The sequence below is a fragment of the Eubalaena glacialis genome, chromosome 18 (assembly GCF_028564815.1).
Source record: "Eubalaena glacialis isolate mEubGla1 chromosome 18, mEubGla1.1.hap2.+ XY, whole genome shotgun sequence".
NCBI lineage: Eukaryota > Metazoa > Chordata > Mammalia > Artiodactyla > Balaenidae > Eubalaena > Eubalaena glacialis.
The window spans coordinates 66,748,882-66,771,596 of NC_083733.1; the positions used below are offsets into that span (position 1 = coordinate 66,748,882).

At 58.7% G+C, this 22,715-nt stretch overlaps 1 protein-coding gene and 1 non-coding gene across 6 annotated transcripts; one reads left to right on the forward strand and one right to left on the reverse strand.

Moving 5' to 3' along the window:
- Positions 1-1,327: 1,327 nt before the first annotated feature.
- Positions 1,328-21,917, reverse strand: PPP1R12C (protein phosphatase 1 regulatory subunit 12C). 5 transcript variants are annotated; one of them, XM_061173757.1, is made up of 22 exons: positions 21,536-21,917; positions 17,554-17,684; positions 17,359-17,477; positions 11,361-11,520; positions 7,486-7,630; positions 7,320-7,394; positions 5,938-6,011; positions 5,730-5,857; positions 5,538-5,611; positions 5,113-5,271; positions 4,969-5,036; positions 4,214-4,351; positions 3,937-4,027; positions 3,725-3,808; positions 3,586-3,646; positions 3,346-3,431; positions 3,201-3,247; positions 3,026-3,119; positions 2,632-2,808; positions 2,300-2,350; positions 2,057-2,107; positions 1,328-1,962 (listed from the first exon to the last, which is right to left on the reverse strand). In XM_061173757.1, exons 1-22 carry the CDS (start codon positions 21,854-21,856, stop codon positions 1,876-1,878), a joined length of 2,421 nt encoding a protein of 806 aa, XP_061029740.1. In that variant the 5' UTR covers positions 21,857-21,917; the 3' UTR covers positions 1,328-1,875. The 5 variants fall into 5 exon arrangements, with proteins under 5 accessions (XP_061029740.1, XP_061029742.1, XP_061029741.1 ...); XM_061173759.1 differs by having other exon boundaries at positions 2,704-2,808; positions 3,346-3,428; positions 21,536-21,916; XM_061173758.1 differs by having other exon boundaries at positions 2,704-2,808; positions 21,536-21,916.
- On the forward strand, positions 9,278-9,350 carry TRNAG-CCC (transfer RNA glycine (anticodon CCC)). Its single transcript has one exon. It is a non-coding gene; the product is annotated as a tRNA-Gly (tRNA).
- Positions 21,918-22,715: the final 798 nt, after the last annotated feature.

Below are 22,715 nucleotides of genomic sequence, written 5' to 3' on the forward strand. Positions count from 1 at the left end.
CAGCTGAGGGCCTGTAGCCTGCCAAGCTTACAAGCTTCTCGGGCACCGTGCTCAGCTTCCCTCTCCCTGTCTCCACGCCTCAGTTCATGCTGTTCGTTTCACCCGGAATACTCTCAGCCCTAGCAGGTGTCTAATCGTCTTTCAGTCTCTTGCCTGGTGCCCCAGCCCCTGTTTCTAACCAAAGAACCACGGAAGCAAGCAGTTCCCCAAAACAGAAGTTTTCCCCTGGGGTTTCCCTGGAGGTCCAGCGGTCAGGACTCTGCGCTTCCACTGCAGGGGGCACAGATTCAATCCCTGGTCGGGGAGCTTAGATCCCGCAAGCCACGCAGCACGGCCAAAAAAAAAGTCCTTACCAGGGCCACACTCCCACGAGGCCAGCCCTTACTTCTCCAACCTCATCCCCTGCTACTTTCCTACATTTCAGGCACGTTTTTATCCCTTTGCCCACGCTGTTCTCCTCATCCAGAAGACTCTTTCCTCAAATACCCACATGGCTCGTTCCCAGACGCCTTCAAGTATCTGCCAGTGCCAGCTTTCCAGAAAGGCCTATTCTGACCACCCTGTACAAAATGTCACAGCCTGACATTCGGTGTTGCAATCAGACAGGCCCCAGTTTTGGACCAATCCCGGACCCCCGTGGTCTGCCACGCCCCCTCTGGGCCAATCAGAGTGTTCCGCCAGGCACGCACTCCTGCACACGCGCACACCAGCCTCCCTAACCCCTCCCGCCCCCTCTGCTTTCTCTCCGCAGCACTACCACTGGCAACATATTTATCTCGTCCCTGGGTGCCTCATGCCTCTCCTCCTAAAATGTACCGGATCTTTCCCTGTCTCATGCACTACTGTACCACCAACACGTAGGACAGGGCCAGGCGAGTAGAGCAGGACCATGAACGGGCGAGTGAATGAATGAATGCCCCAACTTGGAGGATAGCTCCTACTTGGCTCCAGCCAACTGCTGCCGAGCAGGGCTGAACAGCTCGCACTGTCAGAGTCCTGTTTACTCAGAAAAGTCAAAACCCCGGACTTTTATATGTGAACTACCCCAAGTTTTAAATGTTGGCAGCTGACTCAAATTTGTTTCAAAAGCAGTGATGGCAAGACCCAAGCTCCCCAACCCAATATTCACAGCCCCTACCCCTCGCCCGGCTGACCCTTCCCGCTCTGTACCAAGCCAACTTGTGACCACGTGGGCCCTGGATTGGGACCTCTGCTCCAACTGGCCGCTCTTCCTGAAGCCCCGTCCCACCCCGTGACGGGCAGGCACAGCCCCAGCACGGAAGCAGGAAGCAGTGCCCCACCTCCAGCCAAGGACGCAGCCACTGAGTGGCAACTTCACTGCTTTTATTTGTGGTGCCTGTGCTTTATCTCGAAAATACCTTCTCCCCCTGCCCCGGAGAGTGGGCCGCGAGGGGCAGCAAAAAATAGAAGACATCCCTCCCTATTGCACACGGACCCTATATACAGGCCCACCTGGCCGAGGCCGGAGGGACTATTGGCACATTCTCGGATCCCTGTTCAGGAGTGGGAGGGGTGATGAGGGTGGCATCACACGTGAGGGGGGACCTCTGGGCGGCCACTCTGGTCCTGGCGCTCCTTGGTCCTCGGTTCCTTCCTGGTCCCACCTCCAGCCCGTCCCCCCTCAGCGACGTCCCCCTACCTGGCTCGGCCTCCGCCTCCATCTTGGCCTCGGATGGCCCCCCTTGGCTCCTGGGGACTCTGTACTCCCCTCCCAGTCTGGAGGTCCCAAGGGGAGGTTATGGCTTCTCAGAGACTCCCCGGGAGCCCTGTCACTCGTGTTCACGCAAAGGAAGGGGTGCATGTGGCAGAAGCAGCTGTATAAATATGGGTGCGGGGGAAGGGCCTCCTCCAGAGTCACTTGGAGAGTTTGCTGATGACGCGAATCAGGGCTGCGTTCTCGTCCTTGAGTCGCTGGTTGTCAGCCCGGAGGTCGGACAGGGCCTGCGAGGTGGGACGGGTCAGCCAGGTGGCCCCGGGCAGGCTGCACCCACTGCCCACGCTGGCCCTCTGCCCTCAGCTCCCCATTAACGTTCACCTTCAGCTCCTCCTCCAGCTCTGCTGCCTTCCGCTCCAGGGCCCTGCGCTCCTGGAATAAACAGGGGAAGGTGAGGACGAGGGACTGGGGGTCGGGGAGGGCCGGAGCTCAAGTACGGCTGAGAGAGGTGGGGAACGGGCAGAGGGGCAGGTTAGGAGGTCAGTGTGGCCCTCTTCATCCAGACCCGCCTGAGCTTGTAAGGCTGGGGACACAGCTGGCCCCGCTCCAGCCACCCTTACTCACGAATCTCTCCAGCTCCAGAAGGGCGGGCCTCTCTGCAAATCGCTCCTGCCTCTGGTGGGGACACAAAAAGAGCAGGGGTCAGAGAAGCGTCCAAACCGCAATGGCCAGAAGCGGGAAACCAGCAGTGAGAGGGGGAAAGGCAGACTCCTGGCTGGCCCAGACCTCCCCACCCACTGCTCAGGACCACAAGCCCAGCCCCTCTTGGGCCAGGCTCCGCCTCCGAGACCCCAGCTCTGCCCCTCATTCGCCCCTCATTGCCCACGCTCCTCCTCCCAAGGGTCCCAGTACCCCCCCCCCCACTCAGGCCCCTCCCCTCGACGCTCTGGCCCTACCTCCCAGGGATCCGGAGCCAGCACTGGCACGCCGGCCAATTCCCACCACCTCCAGGGCCGCGGCGTCCTCACCTGCGTGGCACGCTCCAGCTCCACCCTGAGCTGCGCCAGCTGCAGTGTGGTCTCGGTCAGGGCCTCGCGAAGCCGTTCGTTCTCACTGCGCAGCTCTGCATACAGCTGGGGGCCCCAGGAGGAGGGACACGGGGGTCAGGCTTGCCGGCTGAGATGCCGCATGTTTGCGGGGAAGGGGGGTGACTGTGGCTCAGGTGGGGCCGGATAAGAGCAGGATGCCCGGATCGGTCAGGCAGAGCCACTAAGTAGGGGGCAGGCGGGCAGGTATATAAAAGCCAGCAAGTGGGGGTTAATGGCACGATCGTGGGGTGGGATCGCGAACCTTCCTGAAGCCTCCATCAGGCTCTTCCGATTCTGGCTCTGGTTCTGGGTTGAGGTCCCGCTGCCTGCGGGAAGAGGGGCCGCCCTCGGGAGTGCTGGGGTGAGGGCAAGGAGGGCGTCATGGGGCGCGTCCACGGCCCCACAGACAGCCCAAACCCTTCCTGCCCACCCTGTACCTGGATCCTGAGCTGCGGTCTGCAGGCGCCGGCTCCGCCTCCTCCCCCTGTGGGCGGAGGTGGGGTTCATCTTGGCTCCACCCCCAGCCCACCTCCAAGGTCGGCCCACAGCTCCAGCTCGCCCCGCCTGGGCCCCACCCCTCACCTCCGCAGGTCCCCGCCGCTCCTTGCTGACTCTGCGATGCTCCTCGGCGGCCTGTGGTCCTTGCCCTTGGCCGTCGGGCGCCTCTGCTGGGGGAGGGGCAGGAGTCAGCCCAGTGATCTGTGGAGGGCTCCCCTCTGCAGGGTCAGGGTCTCTGGGCCCAACCCCCAGGAAAACAGTAAGGCTGTAGCAGGAGGGAGCCGGTGGGCCCAGGAGGACCACCTCCCAGAGACCAGACCTCACCTCTCTGGGCAGGGCCATCAGAGTTCTCGACCCCAGGGACTCGGGGTCGCCGGGAAGGGTCCTGCGGGAGAGGGGCACGGGGGTCAGAGGACGAGGGCATCTTGTACCACCCCCTGCCCGGGCACCTGAACCCTCTCACCAGGCTTTGCAGGCACGACTTCTCTGGGTCTGGGGCCTTTCCTGCAGCCTTCTCCGCTTCTTTAAGGTCTGTCAGAGTCACACCCTGGCACGGAGAAGGGGCAGTCAGGGGGTCCAGGACCCAGGGCCCAGCCCCTTCAGGACAGAGTCTAGGCCCCCAGGCCCTCCTCCCTCAGACTCAGGGGTCCAGGGGTCCAGTCCCCCATCCCACACCTGTGTGGACCTCCGAGACTGGCGCATGAGGCGAGAGCGAGCTTTCCGCTGAGATTCAGACTCCTCATCCCGCACAGGCATCTGGTAGGACCTGAGTGAAGGGCCCCGACCTCAGAGAGGGTTCCTTTGGACCCTGTCCCATCCCATGGCTGACACTCTCAGGGGGAGTCAAGTTCGGCCAGAGGACCTCAACGCCAACCCTGGGACTCCTGGGTAATGCGGTTGTCTCCCAGCTGGGGAGACAGCTGCTTCCTGCCCCCAGGCCTCTTCACCTCACCTCCGGCGGTCCCGGGAGTCCGCTGGGGGCGCTGCAGAGGCTACGGGGACATTTGGCTTCACTGGGGATTCAGGCTCCGGAATCCTGGAGGGAGGAGTGGAGTTATCCAAGGGAGGAGGAGGCCTGGAGATCTCAGACCTGTGTGAATTCATTCAATCAGCAAATATTACTCAAGCTCGCGTTACATGGCAGGCACCAGACATACAGCAAGGAGCAAAAGAAAAAGAAACAAATTATCTCTGCCCCCATGAGTCAAATCTGAGCAGAAAAGATGCAAGCAAAAGAAAGGATAACCACAGAAAGATCAGGACACCACATGATACAGCAGGAGGATAAAGTACTCTGGAGAAAAAAAGACAGAGCAAGGACGGGAGACCGGAGGTGTGCATGTCCGGATGCTGGGGCAGTGAGTGCAGTGGGGCTGGTGGGCCTCCCTGAGAAGCTGACATTCAAACAAACCTGAGAGAGGGAGGAAGGAAGCCCTGTGGGGGTGAGTGGGGAGCCACAGTGAAGGGCCCGGGCAGGAGCGAGCCCGCGTCAGAAAGGAGGGTGGAGGGGTGGAGAGGGGGGTGGGGGCCGCCGGAGGCCGGATCACGGTGGCCTTGGAGTTTTACTGTGAGCTTTTACTTGATGCACCAAAAGGGAAACTGAGGCCAAGAGTGGGAGGCAGGGACCAGACCCCAGAGAGCAAAGGCTGACAAGACAGGGGCCCAGACCTGCCCCACTCCCGGCGGGACCCGGGCCGTCAGACTCACGGGGCAGAGGACTCCGGCACCGTCCGGGAGGGGGTGGGGGTAATTCTGGCAAGACGGGGCTCCCTGGCCTGCGGGGAGAGGAGAGGAGGGGGCTATTCTCCTTGACTAGGCAGGGTCTGGTCCCCTGCCCCTCACCCTGCTCACCTGAGTGGAGGTCCCTTCCACCCGCGAGGAGGAGGCGGAGCGCTGCAGCCCAGCTCCGGGGGCACCCTCGGCGCCCCGCCTCTCCGCAGGACCTAGGGCCCCAGAGCTCCCCGTCTTCTGGAGGCCAAAGCGCGTGGAGAAGGGGGCCTCGTCGGGGGTCTGGAGAAGGGAAGGGTCTCAGTTACAGGGAGACGGTCCTACTTCTCAAGAACTTCAAGTGTTACCCCCAAAAGGACCACCACAAACTACAACTGGGGGGTGGGGAGGACAGGCACAGCCAGGAAAAGGCAGTCAGTTGTCCCAGAGGATTCTGGGAACTGTAGTCTTCACCCCACCTGCCCTGACAAGAGGTTCACAGCTTTTGTGGCTACGCCCCCCCCCCCTAACCTCCCAGGCCAGCACCGCCTCCGGGAACCCAGACTCACCATGGGGCTCCTAGGGCTAGAGGGTGGTGGGGAGGAGACCCCGTTGAGGGTTCTGGATTCTGCAGGGGGTGGCTCTACAGTGTAGGAAGCGGGAGAGGTCACAAGAATCAGCCAGCTGCCTCTGAGCACCAGCCCTTCCTCCCTCAGACCCCTCCTCTCCAGATTCAGGACCCCAGACCCCCAGCCCCTCACCTGAGGGGCCTTCTTCTCCCTCATCCTCATCCCGGATTGGGGGCCCCCCTGCCCCTCCAGGCCGGCGCTCCTTGGACAGGTCCTGGAGGGAGATCTTCTCACGGCTGCTCAGACGACATACAGAGCTCCTGGTGGGAAGGGGAAGGCGTTGGGGTCCAAGCCCTGGGGAGCCTCCAGCCCACCTACCCTCCAGGCGCCTCTCCCCTACCTTCGGTGTTTGCTGCTGGAGGGCCCCTGGGGCTCCTGGCCCCTGCTCTGGGAGGCTTCCTTTTGGTTCCGAAGCTGCAAGGGGGAAGGGGGCCACTGGGGAGGGGCCGAACACGCAGACCCTCCTGGGTCCCACACACAACTGTGCCGGGGTGGAGGTGGTACAGGGGGGATGGGATGATCTGTGCACCCGCTGCGTTTTCCTATACATGGCGCCCTGGGTCTCAAGTATGTCATCCAGTACTCAGGGGCCCCCAGGCTTCCTGGCCTCTACCTCCCAGGGGCGACCTTCCCAAACTTCTCCCCGACCCCTCAGCACACCCGGACACGGGCTGCCAGGCCCGGCCTCCTCCCTTAAGGCTCGCTGTCAGGCCCAGCCCCCAAATGGCATCTCAGGGCGCAGTTCCCAGACTGCTGTGTCTTCACACCTCGGAGCCTGCACAGCAGTTCCCCCGCCCCTCCTAGCAAACCCCTTGTGCTGCAGGTCTCCCTTCCCAGACACCCCCAGGCCTCGTCTGTGCCCCCACCTCTCAGAGACCCTGCCCCACCCACTAAACGCCCCCCCAGAGCCCCCAGCCTCCTCACCCTCACGCTGCTCCTCCCTGGCATTCAAGGCCCTACAGGGTCTGCCCCTCTCCTAATTCCGGGTACCATACGACTCCCCACCCGAGCCTTTGCACATACTGTTCCCTCAACAGTGTGCGAGCCCTGGTCCCCAGGAAGCTGCCCAAGTCCGCCAAGCCGGAAACAGGACCGTCTCCCTCAATGTTGCCACAGCCAAGCTTTAAACACGGGGATCTGGCCCTGTCTACCTGCCACTCACCAGAAGCTCCAGGTAGAGGGCCTGGCCCCCAGAAGGCCTCAGGAGATGTTTCTTGCTACCTAAGAGTGCTTACTGTGTGCCACGCAGGGTTCTGAATGCTTTTGTTTAGTAACATACATACCACTCATAGCATAATACATACTCCACGTAACAGCACGTGTAACTCATAAAGTGCGCCGTACTATCCCCATTTTACAGATGAGGTAACTGAGGCCCAAAGAGGTTAAGTGACTGGCCTGAGCTCACACAGCAAATCCATGGCAGAGCTGGGATTCAGACCCCAAGTCCACACTGTTCACCCCTTCATTCTGCGTTTTTCCAGCGACAAGGCCTGGCCCAGTGCTGGTGGGGGGGAGTCCCAGGGGTGACAAGGCCCAGCTCAAGCCTGTATAGATGACTCCCATCTGCATCCCAAGGTCCCCCGGGGCCCCAGGCCCCGCCTTCCCCTAGTGCCCAGCTGTGCCCCTCCTCTTGGCTCCGCACTGGGCCCCAGTCACCGGCCAGGGAAGAGCAGGTCCCCAGGGACGTGGAGGCCCTCCCTCCTGGCTGCAGACACTCACGTCCTCCTGCTTCCGGGCCAGCTCCTCCAGCAGGCTCAGCACCTCCTCATCCGCCAGGTCACAGGGACGCTGCCCCTGGGTGGGGAGGGGAAAAGGCAGGTGAGGAGGAGGTGGAGGGGCCCTCCCACCCCCCACCGGTCCCCGGGCCCCCGGACCCGGCCCTCACCGCGTGCGTCAGCGAGTCCATGCCCCCACCGTGCTCTGCCAGCAGGCGGCAGGCGTCCTCCACGCCCCAGTGGGCTGCGGCGTGCAGGGGCGTCCAGCCGTCCCCGTCCCGCAGCTCCGGGTCGTAGCCGGCCTGAAGGAGCAGCCTGGGGGCCAGGGAGGCTCAGGTCAAGGACCAGGACAGGGGCTCGGGGCCAAGAGCTAAGGTCGGCCAGCTGTGCTGTGGTGGCAGTACCAGCTGTGACAGCACCGAGAACAGTCCTGGGCCAGGGGGTAAAGCGCCATGGCCCCAAGGAGCCCCCTCTCCGAAGTGACCCCCTCTGCCACCGCTTTGACTCCTCCCCTGGCCTAGCAGGTGGCCTCTGGAACCCTGCTTCTTGTACCTGAAGTGCTCAACTCTTTTGAGCGTCACCCCTGGTTGTGAGACAGCTCCAGGGGAGGTGAGGGCAGGGCTTCCCCAGCACCCAAGCCTAGAGAAAGGATGAGACCCCAGAAGGCGCAGCCTGGGGGCAGCACTGTTCCAGGAACCCTCCGGCTCAGAGCAGCGGTTCCCAACCAGGACCACATTGCCGCCTGGGGACGTCTGGCCGTGTCTGGAGATGTTTCTGGATGTCACAACGTAGGGGTGGGTGCCAGAAGCATCAGTGGGTCGGCGCCAGGGATGCTGCTGAACATCCCACAGCGCAGAGGATGGCCCCACAGCCAGGAACGATCTGGTCCAAATGCCACCAGTGCCGAGACAGAACCCCTGGCTTAGACGATTCTTTCCCGGGAGATAATCACCACCTTAGACCCCACGATCTGGTCCAGGGCAATTCTACAAACTCAGCTTAGGGTAGACAGGCCTGCTTTTAGAGAACTGCATTTAGGTTCTGTGTCAGTGAGAAAGAGCTAAAGCAAGGTGGGAAAGGCGGAGAGATGAGGTACCTTGTAAAGAACCGTTTTAAACAAAAGCTCCTCTGTGGGGCCCCCCAGCTCTCTCTGCTCCAGCCGTGCGGGCACCCCGCTCCTCCCCCAAGCACGCGCCCACCTTGGCTCCGCTGTTCTCTCTGCCCAGCGAGTGTTCTCGAGGCATCAGTGCCACCCTCTCGGCAGTCACAACCCCCTCACCGAATCTCGAAGGGGACCTCCCCACCGCACTCGCTCTCCCCCACTCCCCTGTTTATATCCCTCTAGACCAGTGGTTCTCAGCTGGGGATGACGCTGACCCCCAAGGGACACTGGGCAACGCCCAGAGATGTGCCTCGTTGTCGTGACGGCGGTGGGGTGTGACTCCCGGCATCTAGCGGGCGGAGGTCAGGGTCACTGCTCAGTGCCCCACCCCCATGAGCAGGACAGGCCCCCAGGGTTATCCAGCCCCACGTCACCAGGGTGGAGGCTGAGGACCCCTCTCTGAGCACTCAAGGCCACGTGATGTGACCAGCTTCCTCAGTCACTTGTCTGTCTGTCTCCTCGACAAGGCTGCGAACTGCACATGGGCCCAGATCTGTCTCGTTTGCTGCTATATCCCCAGTACCTAAAAGATGGCCTGGCATACAGCAGGTGCTCAGTAAGTGTTGAGTGAACAGCATCAAAGAAACGTACACCTTTACTCTGCCACTCATCTTTAACGAGGAGAATGTCAGCTACATTCTTCCAAAAATGCAGTCCATAGATCTGGTTGTAAACCCATACTAAGGGGCGGAAATGAAATTATAATCAGTGAGTATCTCTAAGGCCAAAGCGTTTCAGTTCTGTGGCAGAGAATGAGGCTGTCCATGAATATCCACCTTTAATAATGGCACCCAGGGACTTCCCTGGTGGTCCAGTGGTTAAGACTCTGTGCTCCCAATGCAGGGGGCCCAGGTTCAATCCCTGGTCAGGGAACTAGATCCCGTGTGCTGCAACTAAGACCTGGTGAAGCCAAATAAATAAATAAATAAATAAATAAATAAATAGGTGGGGAGCCACTGCAGAGCCCTGAATGAAGATGAGGCCCCCTGCCCTGGGAAGACCCTTCTAAAAAAAAAAAAATGGCACCCAGCTTTCAGTGGGTCGCCTGCTGAAGTAGAATCTCCCAGTCTCCCTCACAGCTAGGAGTGGCCAGCTGAGAAGGGTCTGGCAAATGGGATGTCAGTATTCAGTATGTACGCCGCTTCTGGACTGTTCTTTTAAAAGAAATGGACATTTGCTCCTTTTGCCCCCTGCTTTTTCCTGCTGGCTGGGACACAGATGCAATGGCAGGAGCTGAAGCATCCACCTGAGACTCAGGGGTGGAAGCCATGGGTAGAAGAGGGCACAGCTTCCAGGGCTGGGCACATCACCGGGCCTGACCATTCACAGTGTCCCACCCTCCTTGCCACAGGGATCAGCCCTGGGATGAGCAGGTGCGCAAGGTAGCCCAGTGAGTATCAGACCCAGGACTTTCGCTGGAACTACGGAGGATGAGGCACTCTACCTCTGAATTAGGGGAAGCAGCCAGGACATGAGCCTGGAGTTGTTAGGCATCATCTTAAGTTCCTCACTGAAAAGTTTCCTTTTTTTTTTCCCCCAGCCACACCGTGCAGCTTTCGGAATCTCAGTTTCCCGACCAGGTACTGAACCTGGGCCACGGCAATGAAAGCCCAGCATCCTAACCACTAGGCCACCAGGGAATTCCCCTGGAAGACCTTTCTAAAAATTCATTAACACAGAGGTGAGCAGAGATGGAGAGATTCATCTGGACTCCATTTATATACTAAACATAAAGTATAACATCACATGAGAGAGAGGGAAAAAATAAAGAGAGAACAGGGGAGCCTGATGATAAGAAGTGGAACCAACTACTGACAGGAAGGGGTGAGGCGCTCAGAAATGGACAAGACCAAGGTGAGGATGAGAAGAAGAGAGTACACACTGCAGCAATTTAAAATATAGATGCACCAAATAACCTGGCCTTGAAATATGCAGCACAAAAACTGACATAACTACAAGGAGAAACAGCAAAAATCCACAATCATAGTGAGACATTTTACTGCACTTCTCACAGCAACTGACAGAATAAGCATATGGGGAAAAAAAAATCACTACGGACATAGAAGATTTAAATAGCATGAGTACAAAGTGGACCTAATAACCTATATAGGACGCTGTACTTAACAACACAATTCTTTTCCAGCTTACGGACTGGGTTATGAAGCACTCCAGCTTACACAGACTGGGGTATGAAGCAAACCTCAATGAATTCCAGAAATCTGGAATCACAGAGAACCTGTTCTCTGACCACAGTGCAAGCAAGCCAGGGAGTGAGTACAGGCAGATCTAGGAGATATTGAGGGTTTGGTTCCAGACCACCGAAATAAAGCAAATATTGAAATAAAGCGAGTCACATTAATTTTTTGGTTTGCCAGTGCATATAAAAGTTAAGTCTGTTAAGTGTACAACAGCATTATGTCTTAAAAAAAATGTACATATGTTAAAAAACACTTTATTGCTAAAAAACGTTCACCTTCATCTGACAACGTAGGGTTGCCACAAATCTTCAATTTGTAAAAAAAAAAACAAAAAAACACTATTGGCGAAGCACAATAAAATGAGGCATGCATGTAATTCAACTACGACTAGAAAATCCCATGTATTTGGAAATTAACGACATACTTCTAAATGATCCCTGGGTCAAGGAAGACTACAAGTTGGAAAACGTTTTAAATTGAAGGACAGGGAGAAGCCTGCACATCAAGACTTACGGATGCAGCTTAAGGCTGTATTTAGAGGGAAATGCATGGCCTTAGGTACATAAATTAGAAAAGGGAGGGAATGGACAAAATCCACAGGAAGGTGTTAAGACAGTGAGAAGGAACAGGCTGGCCCAGAGCAAGGGGCAGGGGAAGAGGGAGTGTCTACACCGGCCCAGCTCACCTCATCACTTCGATGTAGCCCTTGGCGGCGGCCACGTGCAGGGCAGAGGCCCCCGTGCGGGGGTGCCGGGCCTCTGGCATGGCGCCCCCGTTCAGCCAGCACCTTGTGTCGTGAAGCAGCAACTCCTCCTCGGCCCGTTTGGCTGCTTCCACATCCACACCTGGGAGGACGAGAAGGGGGGATAGGTGGGACACCCACCCTGAGACCCAGGAAGCACAGAGTGGCACCTGGCCTGGCATCTCTGCTCTGAGCGCTCCTCAGGGGCTCAGAGGACCTGAACTAGCTCTGTCACTTCCCAACCATGCTCCGTGAAGCCCTGGGTTCCACTAAGGGTCTCTGAGTCACTGCTGGGGGCTGGGAGGATGGAGGGCGCAGGAATCTTACATCTTACACTTCCTATCACTGCAGATACAGTCCTTAGCCCAGCATCTTTGTGTGTTTTGTCACCGTTATCACTCATGAGTAGGAGAAACCAGGCAAAAAGCCACTAAACAGTGCCCGTACCATTGGGGCAACGGCACCTTCCCACCAGGTGCTGCTCCCTGCTGTCACCTGCACAATCTCTGCGAGGCAAGCATGCTTCCTCACTCGCCAATTTCACTGTAGTCAATTGGTCTCATGGAAAACTGTACTGCATTTATGGAGGCAAAAGGCAAGTTATGACCTTAAACATAAGTTGACTGTCCTTGTTGAGGCTGGAATATTACCTTTTGACTGTCACTGAGAATCTGTACTTTGCACGTTATGAACTATTGAGACGGGAGTCAAAAACAGTCTCTTCCAGGGAATGTGTACTCTTTCTCCTGGGGAGTGTATTACTGGCTGTTATTTTTTCGATTGTGAAATTTCTCACTCGCCCAAGTGCTGCACAGAGTTGAGCCGTCCTGCTCAACAGCCGTCAGCAACGTGCAGCTACGGAGCCTCTGAACTGTGGCTACTTCCCACTGAGACGCCTTGTAAAATACACTGGATTTCGAAGCATAGAAAAAAAGAGTGTGCGGCAGCTCACGCGTAGTTTTTCATATTGATTACATATTGAAATGATAATGTCTTGGACGTACTGGATTAAGTAAAATATATTACTACAATTAACTTCACCTGTTTTTGTTTTTCCACGCACCTACTTGGAAATTCTCAATTATGCTTGTGGCTGACTCTGGCTTTCCACTGGACAGCACTGGCGAAGATGCGGTGTACGGCCGCTTGGCTTACAGCAGTGCAAGGCGACAGAGGCAATGACAGGGTGCCCCTCCCCGCGGCCCCAGAGGTAACCACCGTCACGAATCTGCTTTCATGACCGTGAACCTGGTTACGCCCTTTCTGCAAGGTTGTAAATGCTGCCCCGGGGCTACCCGGAGGATCCCAGAAACGCAATCCCCGCCGGGACCAAATCTGTCCGGGTCCAGCTGCGCACTGGCGCCACCCGGTGGCACCTGGGCACTCGGACTAAACTCCAATGGATTACCTTAGGGTCCCCTGGCTGGCGGGGACTCCCAGAGGCAGCTATTCCAGGAATGTCTGGCTGGCTAGGGCCCATCCCGCAGGCCCAGGCTGGGGTGGAGGCCAGGAGAGTGCCGGGGACTCAGGGACCCCCCCTCCCTCTCTCCTCTCCGACCTCCTTAAAGGGAATCACCTACATTCAGTCCTATTATAGATGCAGGCGCCTTGCTGCGGGCAGGGAAGGGCAGAGTTTGCCAACCTTTTATTCAGCAACCAGTTAGTATCCTGCGTGTTCAAACGCATCCTTCGGCAATTCTGCTCTTTGCCGAGATTTGCCCATGTTTATTAACAGAGCTCTTGATGGGGGTTGGCAAACTACGGCCTGCACGCGCAGGCCACCTGTTTGGTTAACATAAAATTTACCAATTTCACTATTTTAAAGCATACTACTCGGTGGCTTTCAGGACATTCACAACGTGCAACCATTGACCCTATCTGTACCTCAACTTTCTCATCACCCCAAATGGAAACCTCGTACCCCATTAAGCAGTCCCTCCCCAGCCCCTGGCAACCACTAATCCACACTTCCTGTCACTGCGGGACTTGCCTCTTCTGGACAGCCACCTGTGTTTGTAAGTAAAGTTTTATTGGAACACGGCCACACCCACTCATTTACATATCCTCCCTGGCTGTTTTCCCCGCCACAGCAGCAGGGTAGAGTGGTTGCAACCTGACAGCATGTCCTGCAAAGCCTAAAATATTTACTGCCTACGGACTTCCCCAGTGGTCCAGTGGTTAAGACTCTGAGCTTCCATTGCAGGGGGCATGGGTTCGATCCCTGGTCGGGGAAGTTCCTCATGCCATGCAGTGTGGCTAAAAAAAAAAGAAAAATTTACTGCCTAAAACGTTTGCGGACCACTGCTTGGATCACTCATTTATAGATTACGGACTGATCCCTTCGCCCTTTGGTGCCGGCCACATCCTCTCAACACTGAAGCCTCGAGTTTGGAGTGTTCCATCGGGTGGCCTAGGAGCGGAACTGCTGGAACACAGGGAATGTGGATCTCCAGCTGTAATCCATGCCGTCCAGCTGGTCCCCACGGTGGCTGGAATCACCCGCACTCCTGCCGGCCAGGGATAAGAGCACCCTGCCTCGCCATCACTGAACTGACTGTCAAGGCTGCCCGTCTCTGAGAGTAACTGCCCCACGTCCACTGTCCTGATGTTGGGATGCCAAATGATGGCTTCAAACGCTTCAGAAACACTTCATGTGTCCTCCCTGCCCAGTTCCAAGCCCCTGTGGGTCCGACCATGGCCCTTCTGAGCAAGCGGCCCGAGAGTCCTATGCTTGGGCTGTGTCCCTGCGGCCCGGGCTGTGGGAACAGCATCTGCAGTGGAGATGTTGCTTGGACCTGCAGGCATCCAGCCTCCCGCCTCCGTGAAGACTTCTGCCTCTTCCTGACCCCTGCTTTCAGCCGACGTGGTTCCGACGTGGCTGAGCCCACAGCCCAGCTCCATGGGTGGCCGCTTCACCAGGCCTGACCATGCTCCTTGCCACCGTGACTGGCTCAGGGGCCAGCCTGTGACCAAGGTGGCCCTGAGAGCGTCAGGCAGAGGACTGTGGATGGGACTACTGAGGAGTCTAGTTCTAGCTCCGCTGGGGTATCAGCCTGCACTGCTATAGGAGCCATGCTAGAATCAATACCTCATGGAGAGAACCTGCCTAAGGATGAAGTCAGCACAGAGTTCAGCAGTGATGGAGGGATGCTTTTGACTTTGTGCACCTCGATCAAACCATGCCTTAAGTCCATATAACTCCTCGACCTCGGTTACCTATGCCCATAAATTGTCTTCTTTTTTAAACTGTGGTAAAATACAGAGACTCTGCCGACCACACTCCGCTGAGGCTTCCGCGTGAAGACAAGCATCGCGGAGCCGTGGGGCAGGAGCCACCCGATTCCGGAGGCGGTGGCTGCAGTGGCGGTGGCAGGTGCCTCCCGCCCCCAGCAGTGTAGCAGAGGGTCTTCCCAGTGCGGCCACAGGCCTTCAGGTGCCTCCCACCCCCAGCAGTGCAGCAGAGGGTCTTCCCAGTGCGGCCACAGGCCTTCAGGTGCCTCCCGCCCCCAGCAGTGCAGCAGAGGGTCTTCCCAGTGCGACCACAGGCCTTCAGGTGCCTCCCGCCCCCAGCAGTGCAGCAGAGGGTCTTCCCAGTGCGACCACAGGCCTTCAGGTGCCTCCCGCCCCCAGCAGCGCAGCAGAGGGTCTTCCCAGTGGGGCCACAGGCCTTCGTGCCTGGTCGGCCCTACAAGCCAACATCCCCCAACCTTCGCCCTGCAGAAGGGGAACATGGGCTGCTGTGAGAAGGTGATGTGAGCTCTGGGCACTTCCTGCAGAAACACACAGGATGTCCGAGAGATCACCCACCCACTGGTGGCCTCCAAGCATTGCCCTGCAGACTACTTTTTTTTTTAAATTTTTTAATTTAATTTTATTTTTTATACAGCAGGTTCTTATTAGTTATCTATTTTATACATATTAGTGTATTATGCGTCCATCCCGATCTCAGACTACTATTTAACTACAAAGGGAGGAGGATGCCTCCACGGTAGAGTCACCTGGGCGACCCCCTGAACGAGGTTCAAGGATAACATCACCAGTAACGGGGCAGAGAGACACAGCTTGTCTCCCGGAGGGACTCGCTGAGAAGCTCCTGCCAAAACTGCAGAACTGAAGAAACAGCCAGGTCCAAGCTGAGGGACCTGCGTGTGAAACAAGGGAGGGTGGGAAGGGCGAAGGCTGATCCAGGTGGAGGGAGCTGGACGTGACATGAGAACCAGGTGCAGGGAGGGACCCAGGGAGGTCCACTCCCAGAGGAGAGGGAGGGCGCACGGGCAATCATGCCAAAAAGTTAAAAACCCCTGAGTCCATACTTTACGATTCCACTGATACAGAACGTCCAGAATAGGCAAATCTAGAGACACAAAGCCAATGAGGGGGATGCAGGGCTGGGGATGACAGCTCAGGGGTGTGGGGTTTCTCTGGGGGTGATCAAAATCGTCTAAAATCGATGTGGGGGCTTCCCTGGTGGCGCAGTGGTTGAGAATCCGCCTGCCAATGCAGGGGACACGGGTTCGAGCCCTGGTCCAGGAAGATCCCACAGGCCGCGGAACAACTAAGCCCGTGCGCCACAACTACTGAGCCTGCACTCTAGAGCCCGCGAGCCACAACTACCGAGCCCACGTGCTACAACTGCTGAAGCCCGCACAGCCAAAAATAAATAAATAAAATAAAATTTTTAAAAATAATAAAAATTTAAAAAATAAAATAAAATCGATGTGGTGATGGATGCACATTTAGTGTGAATACACTAAAAACAAACAAACAAACACCGGATCGTACACTTCCAGAGGGTGAACTGTACACACTCCAAATTGTATCTCCATGAAGCTGCTGAAAACCCCTGGTAAATCTCAGTGAAGGTCATGTGGGCACTCATCGGACTGCTATCGAAACCTGCCTCTGAGTTTGAAGTTTTTTGAGATGAAAGGTGGAGAAGGGGAGGGAGAAAACCCCAGTTCTGTCTTTCCTTTGCTTCCCACTCCCCTCCACCTGAACCAAAGCAGGGCTCCTGGACCTCAGCCACCCACCTCGGCTCGCCCACCAGCACCTCCATACCCTGCGTGGCTCTCACGGCCACCGACACACAGCTGCCCAAGGGCGGGCCCTTGTCCCTCCCACCCAGAGCCAAGCCGGCAGTCTAGGCGTCACCTCGGACGCCCCGGCATCTACTTTTCACCAGCCTGCCTGCACCTCCTGCGCAGCCCTCCAGACCTGCCAGGCCCACTGGCCCTGCGCTCACACCTTCCCACCCACTGAGCCCTGACCACCCGCGAGGCACTGCTGCCGCCACCCTCGCTCTGGGGATGAGACGGTCACCTCCACAGCTGGGCTGTGACCCAGGGCTCCGGCGGGAGACCGGGTGAAGCGGTGAAGCTGCTGGCCATCGCCCACCCGACCTGCCCCGTGTCCTCCGCCCCCAGCTCAGCCAGGCGACAGCCTTCCCCATGCACACTGCACACCAACTAGCCCCGGACGGCTATTTTTAGCGGGGCGGGGGGAAGGTGAGAACCTGCTAGAAGTAACACACACTCCCCCTAGAAAAATGAGCACGGCCAGACACAGAGTTTTGAGGGGTCCTGGGCCCCATATTAAGGACACTGGGGCTCAGTGATCCTGAGCACGGGAGAGACCAGTCTCCCAGAAGCCTGTGCATTCCCCTGCCCGCACCCCAGCAAAATTCCTGAGATCACCTGCAATCGCGTAACGAACCCCTGGACAAGCCTCTACCTCAATTTCCTCAGTCACTCGAGGATAAAGTGACACTGCAGGCCAACAGTGGTTTGAGCTCTTATTCTGTGCCGAGCACGTCCTCCAACTACTCTAGGTAACCCCGGGGGTAGGTACTCACACCCCGCTTCCCATGTAGGGACACGGAGGCCCAGAGAGTCAGGGTCCTCGGGAACGGAGGGCCCGCCCCGCAGCAGCCCCCGAGGCCCACCTCGGCGGGCAATCTCCACCTTCAGCAGCCCCTCCACGGCGTCAGACTCGGCCAGGTCCAGGGGCAGGTCCCCATCACTGTTCACCGCGGCGATGTTGGCCCCGTGGCTCAGCAGGTACCTGGGGGCAGGGCGAGGTCAGAGCCGAGGGGTCCGGGCCCGGTCTCATCAGGCCCCGCCCACCCTCCCCGCCTCACCTGGCGATGTCCAGGTAACCACAGGAGGCAGCCACGTGCAGGGGTGTCCAGCCCTCGTTGTCTGCCTGGTTCACCGTGGCACCCTGCTCCACCAGGAAGCGCACCACCTCCAGGTTCTCGTCGATGCAGGCCTGGGGGGTGGTAAGGGTGTCACCCTCAGCTGGTCCAGACCCTGCATGCCCTGCAGGCAGGACCCCTGGCAGGGACCGCTAGGCAGATACAGGGCCAAGCGGCCCTGACAGTCAAGGAGAAGACCCAGATGGCCCTGGAAAGCACCAACCCTGTCCCCGGAGGCCCCTCCAGCCACCCAGCTGTTTAAAAGCCCCCGGCTTCCCAGTGCTTAGGTCAGCCAGGCATCTGGGGCTTACTGGAGACCATGAGAGGAGGAACTGGACAGAGAAGAGAGGGGGGCTTCACATCCAGGTGTAGGAATCCTGAACAGTGCTTGTTAGATGAGACGTACCCCACAGTCACCACCGAAGGATGGGGCTTCCAGTGATGAACCAAAGGGAAGAGGCCCAGCCCCTCCTCCCTCAGACCCAGGGGTCCAGGCCCCCAGCCCCTCCCTCAGATCCAACAGATACTCTACAAGAACTGACCATGGCCCTGCCTTGTACCTGGAGGGGAGACTGCTGGACCCCTGGGGCCCAAGGCTGTGCAGGGCTGGTAAAGTCACCAGGTCCCTGGAAACCTGGGACAGAGTGAGGGTCCCGGGCAGGCCTCCTCCACTGGGAGACGTGACTGAGTCAGCATGTGCCCAGGACCTGGGGCCTGAGGAAAGGCAGCTCCCCTGCACCGAGGGCCTCCTAGGCACAGGGCGCTGCACCAAGGGGCTTCCACAGGCATCTTCCCCAATCCTACGGCTGTCAGGGTCCTGTTTGATGCAGGAAGAATCAAAGCTCCAGGAGACAAGCGCTCTTGCCCAAGTTGGCACACCAAGCGGGGGCCAGAGAAGGGATTTAGCCCCGGGCACGTGTGAACACTGGGCGGGCACTGGGACCTGAGCAAGGGCTGAGGGATAGGAGTGGACCTGGACTCCTGGGTCCTCAGGGTAGATTAACCTCCAGCTCCCTCACCTCTCCAAAACCGTCCATCTGGAGGAGGGGGAGGAAGCTACAAGGGCCAAGAGCATGAAGTCATGGAAACTCAGGCTGTGAAAGGGGGGCCACACGTGCCCTGGGAACGGGATGAACTCTGGGCTCCGTTTATTTCCACTCGGTTGTCATGGTGATGGGGGAGGGGGGCAAGGAGGGAGATGGGCCTTTCCCTTTCAAGGACCTGGCCGGGCACAGGCATCCATGTGAAAGATGCCTGAGGCCTGGGCACCAGGGATCCAAGAATCTAGGCCCCCAGCCCCTCCTCCCTCAGACTCAGGGGTCCAGACTCCCCCACCCCTCCCCGTTTAGACCTAAGAATCCTGGCTCACAGTCTTTCCTATTCCAGACCCCAGACCCCTGGCCACTAATTACAAGGTAATTTCAGTGAGGGGATAGAATACACCAGCCTCGTCTAGCAGTTGACAAACCAGCCTGAGGTTGGGGCCGAGGCTCGAGAACTCCTAGGGACACGACGAGAGCAGGGAGCTGATGCCTGGGGACCTGCTCCATGCAGAGCAGAAACCACAGCCGCAGGACTCACCCAGATAATGTGAGCAACTGTGCCGGTTTGCCTGTCTGGGGGTTTCCTGGGACCTGGGACTTTCAGTGCTAAAACCAGGCCAGTCTTGGGCAAACCAGCACGAGCTGGTCACCAGACACCCAGACCTGACCCAAACCCCAGCACCCCTGCTTGCTGTGTGACCTTAGGCAGGGACTTCCCCTCTCTGAACCTCAGATGCCCTAATCCTTCATGCCTCCTGCAAAGGCCTGGCAAGGGAGTTTACCGAGTGCTCGCCTGTAGCGGGAGCGGGAGAGGGATCCCACCTAACAGGCCAGGCCGGGGTGGTCTTCTGCAGGGTCTGGGCCAAGGGAGAGGGTGGGGAATGGGGCTTGGCCTGCAACGCAGGGCCAAGAACCCCTTCGGGAAGGTCGAGGGGAGCCAGGGGCAGGCACGGTGGCGGAGGAAGGGGGACAGTGAAACCTGAGGTCCCTTTCCTGGGCGTGCCAAGCTCTGAGACCCTCCTCTAGATGGAGGAGAATGTCCCAGAGAGCACGAGGGCCTCTGCAGGGCACAGGCCTGGGGGTAGGGAAAGGGAAAGGGGGGAGGGGTAGCACTTGGACCAGGGGCTGCAACTCCCCAACTGGATGCCCACGGCCGCTTCCGGAAGGGTGTTTTTCCTCCTTTGCCAGAGCCCTGCCAGGGAGGGGCTGGCTACTGGCCCCATTAACAGATAAGAAACCTGAGGCACAGAGAGAAAAGACACTAATTCGAGGTCGCGAAATTGAGGAGCAGAGATCAGAACTCAGAACTATTCTGCTTTCCTGAGCTGCTCCTCTTCCCGGGAACCTGAGAAGTGGGCCTCTTCCTGCCTCCGCCCCGCTCCCCTGCCCCCTGCCAAGCTTTCCTTCCCAGCGTCCTCTCCCGGCCCAAGGTAACCAAACCCTAGCGGTTCCCGCACAGAAGAGGGCTGGGGACTGGACCAATTCGAGGAAAGTAGGAGGCAGACAGCCTCAGGGACAGAGGGAGGGGACAGAGCTCTTCTGTGGCTTGTGCCTGGTGGTCCCACTGGAGGGGGGGGGAGTGATAATAGCACGCAGAACTAGAGAGAACTCTGGTTGTGGGACACTTGGGGGGCCCTAGTTCAGAGGAACCCTGGAGACAGCAATCGGAGTGTTTTGGAACGGCATGGGGGCCCCGGGGTGGACACAGAGGAGCAACAGGGTGCTAAACCCCTTGGGAAGGTGATATGACGGGGGACTGGGAGAGATGGCACATGCTGCGGGAGAAAGAATCTGCCCACATCCACAGGAGGGGATCCAGGCAGAGAAAGCAAGGTGACCAAAGGACAGAGAGGTGTCCCGAAGCCAGGAAGAGGTGGGTGCTTTGAGTGTGCCCAGAAAAAAAGGGTGATGATGCAGGTCTGGCCAAGGCAAGAGGAGAGGCAGAGAGGAGGTGCCTGGAGAAGAAGAAACATCCCTGAGAGAAGGCCTACAGTGGGAGACAAGAGGTGGCACGGCCCGCAGAAGGAGAATGAAGAGGCCATGAGGGTGAAGGGGGGCGGGGAGACAGCATGAGGTGACCCAGACCCGGGGAGCATCCCCGTCAAGGATACAGAGCTGGAATTCCCTGGCGGTCCAGTGGTTAGGACTCCGCGCTTCCACTGCACGGGGCACGGGTTCGATTCCTGGTCAGGGAACTAAGATCCCACGTGCTGCGTGCCACGGCCAAAAAAAGAATACAGAGCCTTGAAGGCAGGGGCTCAGGAAAGAGCATCCTTAGACAGCAACAGATGGCACAGACCAAGGATGAAAGAAGTGGCATGGAAGGCCCTGGGCCTAGCCAAACAGGTGGCCCAAACCAGAGACCAAGGGGGGAAGCAGCACAGGCCCAAGAAAGAGGAGGACGCTGCTCCAGGAAAGTGATACCTGCCTGGAAGGGGGAAGCTGTGGGCACCGGTAGAGCTGTAAGTGTCACAGACTCAGGAAAGAGGTCCAGCATTAGATGACAAGGTAGAGGTGGGACCGGCGGAGGTGGCACAGGCGAGACTAGTAAAGAGAGCTCAAGGTCGGGAAAGAGCAGCGCGAAGTGACAAGACTAGGACGGACTGGACTGAGGCCGTCAGCAATGGCTCGGGTCCAGGGAGAGGGCGGCGCAGGGTGGCAAAGACCAGGGTCAGTTCAAGAGTCTCAGGATCGGAAGAAGGGAGCTCGAGGTGGGTGGGCGGAAAAGAGGGCCAGCACGGGATGGCAGGGACCGGAGCAGCAGCGACGGCGCAGACCAGCACTGGCAACGGTGACTCCGGACAGGGGAGGGAGGGTGCTCGAGGTGGCGCAGACCCAGGGCGATTCAGGTCCCCGGGACGGGCCCGGGCGGAGGCGCTGACCTGGTGCAGGGCGCTGATGCCGTCGGCGTTGGTGGAGTCCAGCACTGCGCGGGCGGGCGGCGGGGCAGCAGGGTCGAGCTCGGCGCCCGGGCCGGGGTCGGCCTCGCGCAGCATCAGGCGCGCCTCGTCCAGATCGCCGCCCGCGCAGGCCGCCAGGAACTCGGCGGCGCGCTCGAAGCGCACGGTGCGGGCGCGCCGCTCCCCGGGGCCCGGCTCGGCGCCCGCCCGCGCCCCCCACTGCCGCAGCTGCTCCCGCCGCCGCTCGCGGGCCGCTGCCGCCGCCGCCCCGGGGCCCGCCCCCGGGCCATCCTCGCCCGACATCGCGCCGCCCGCCCGCCCGTGAGCGAACGAGCGAGCGAGCGAGCGCCGAGCTCCGAGCCCTGAGCTGCCGCCGCCCGCCCACGGGCCGCCGTGATCTGCCACCCGCCCCGCACCGTCCCGCGCCGTCCCGCGCCGCCCCGCGCCGCCCAAGGATCCACTGGCCCCCGCCCGGCGCGTGACGTCACCACGCCGTCCGGGGCGCGCTGGGAAATGGAGTCCGCAGCCTGGAGAGGCGAATGGCAACCGCCTCAGGGAAGGCCGCGGGGAGCGCTGGGAAATGGAGTCTATAAACGGAAATTGCTCTTGGCAACATTCCGGCCTCGATCGGCCCCGAGGCACACTGGGAAGTTCGCAGCTCCGAGGTGTCGAAAGGAAACATGATTGAGAGGATTCTCCTGGGAGTGCTGGGAAATGGAGTCTAAAGGCTACAGGTGCGCCCCCCCCTCCCCCCAGGGCATGCTGTGAAATGTAGTTCACAGCATCAAAAGGACGAAGAACTGGCCCCTGGGGACCTAGTAGGAAATGGACTTGACAGCCCGGGAGTCCTAAAAGGTATAGAACTAATTTTTCCACACACCTTACCCGCTTTCCTCATACCATGTAATTTATTTATATTGGGTTAGTCTGCTCGCTTCATCTAGAAATAAGCCCCAGGAGGACAGGAATTTTTGTCTTCCGTGTGCACTACTTGCTCCGCGATCGGAAATAGTATTTTGGATGAATGGATGAATGAATGAATGGATTCCCTAGGTCGTGGGAAACGTCAGGACACTACGGGAGATTGAGTCCGCAACCCTTAGACCAAGACAATCCCTGGGTGACCTCCCAGGGCATGCTGGGAAGTAAAGATTGAGGTACA

Excerpts from the sequence above, each read along its gene's own strand:
- PPP1R12C (XM_061173757.1), bottom strand. The coding sequence starts at position 21,856 with ATGTCGGGCGAGGATGGCCCGGGGGCGGGCCCCGGGGCGGCGGCGGCA. Across the intron at positions 3,120-3,200 it reads GACCGCAGCTCAGGATCCAG|CACTCCCGAGGGCGGCCCCT; the intron begins GTACAGGGTGGG and ends CCCTCACCCCAG. Across the intron at positions 2,108-2,299 it reads TTCTGGAGCTGGAGAGATTC|GAGCGCAGGGCCCTGGAGCG; the intron begins GTGAGTAAGGGT and ends TGTTTATTCCAG.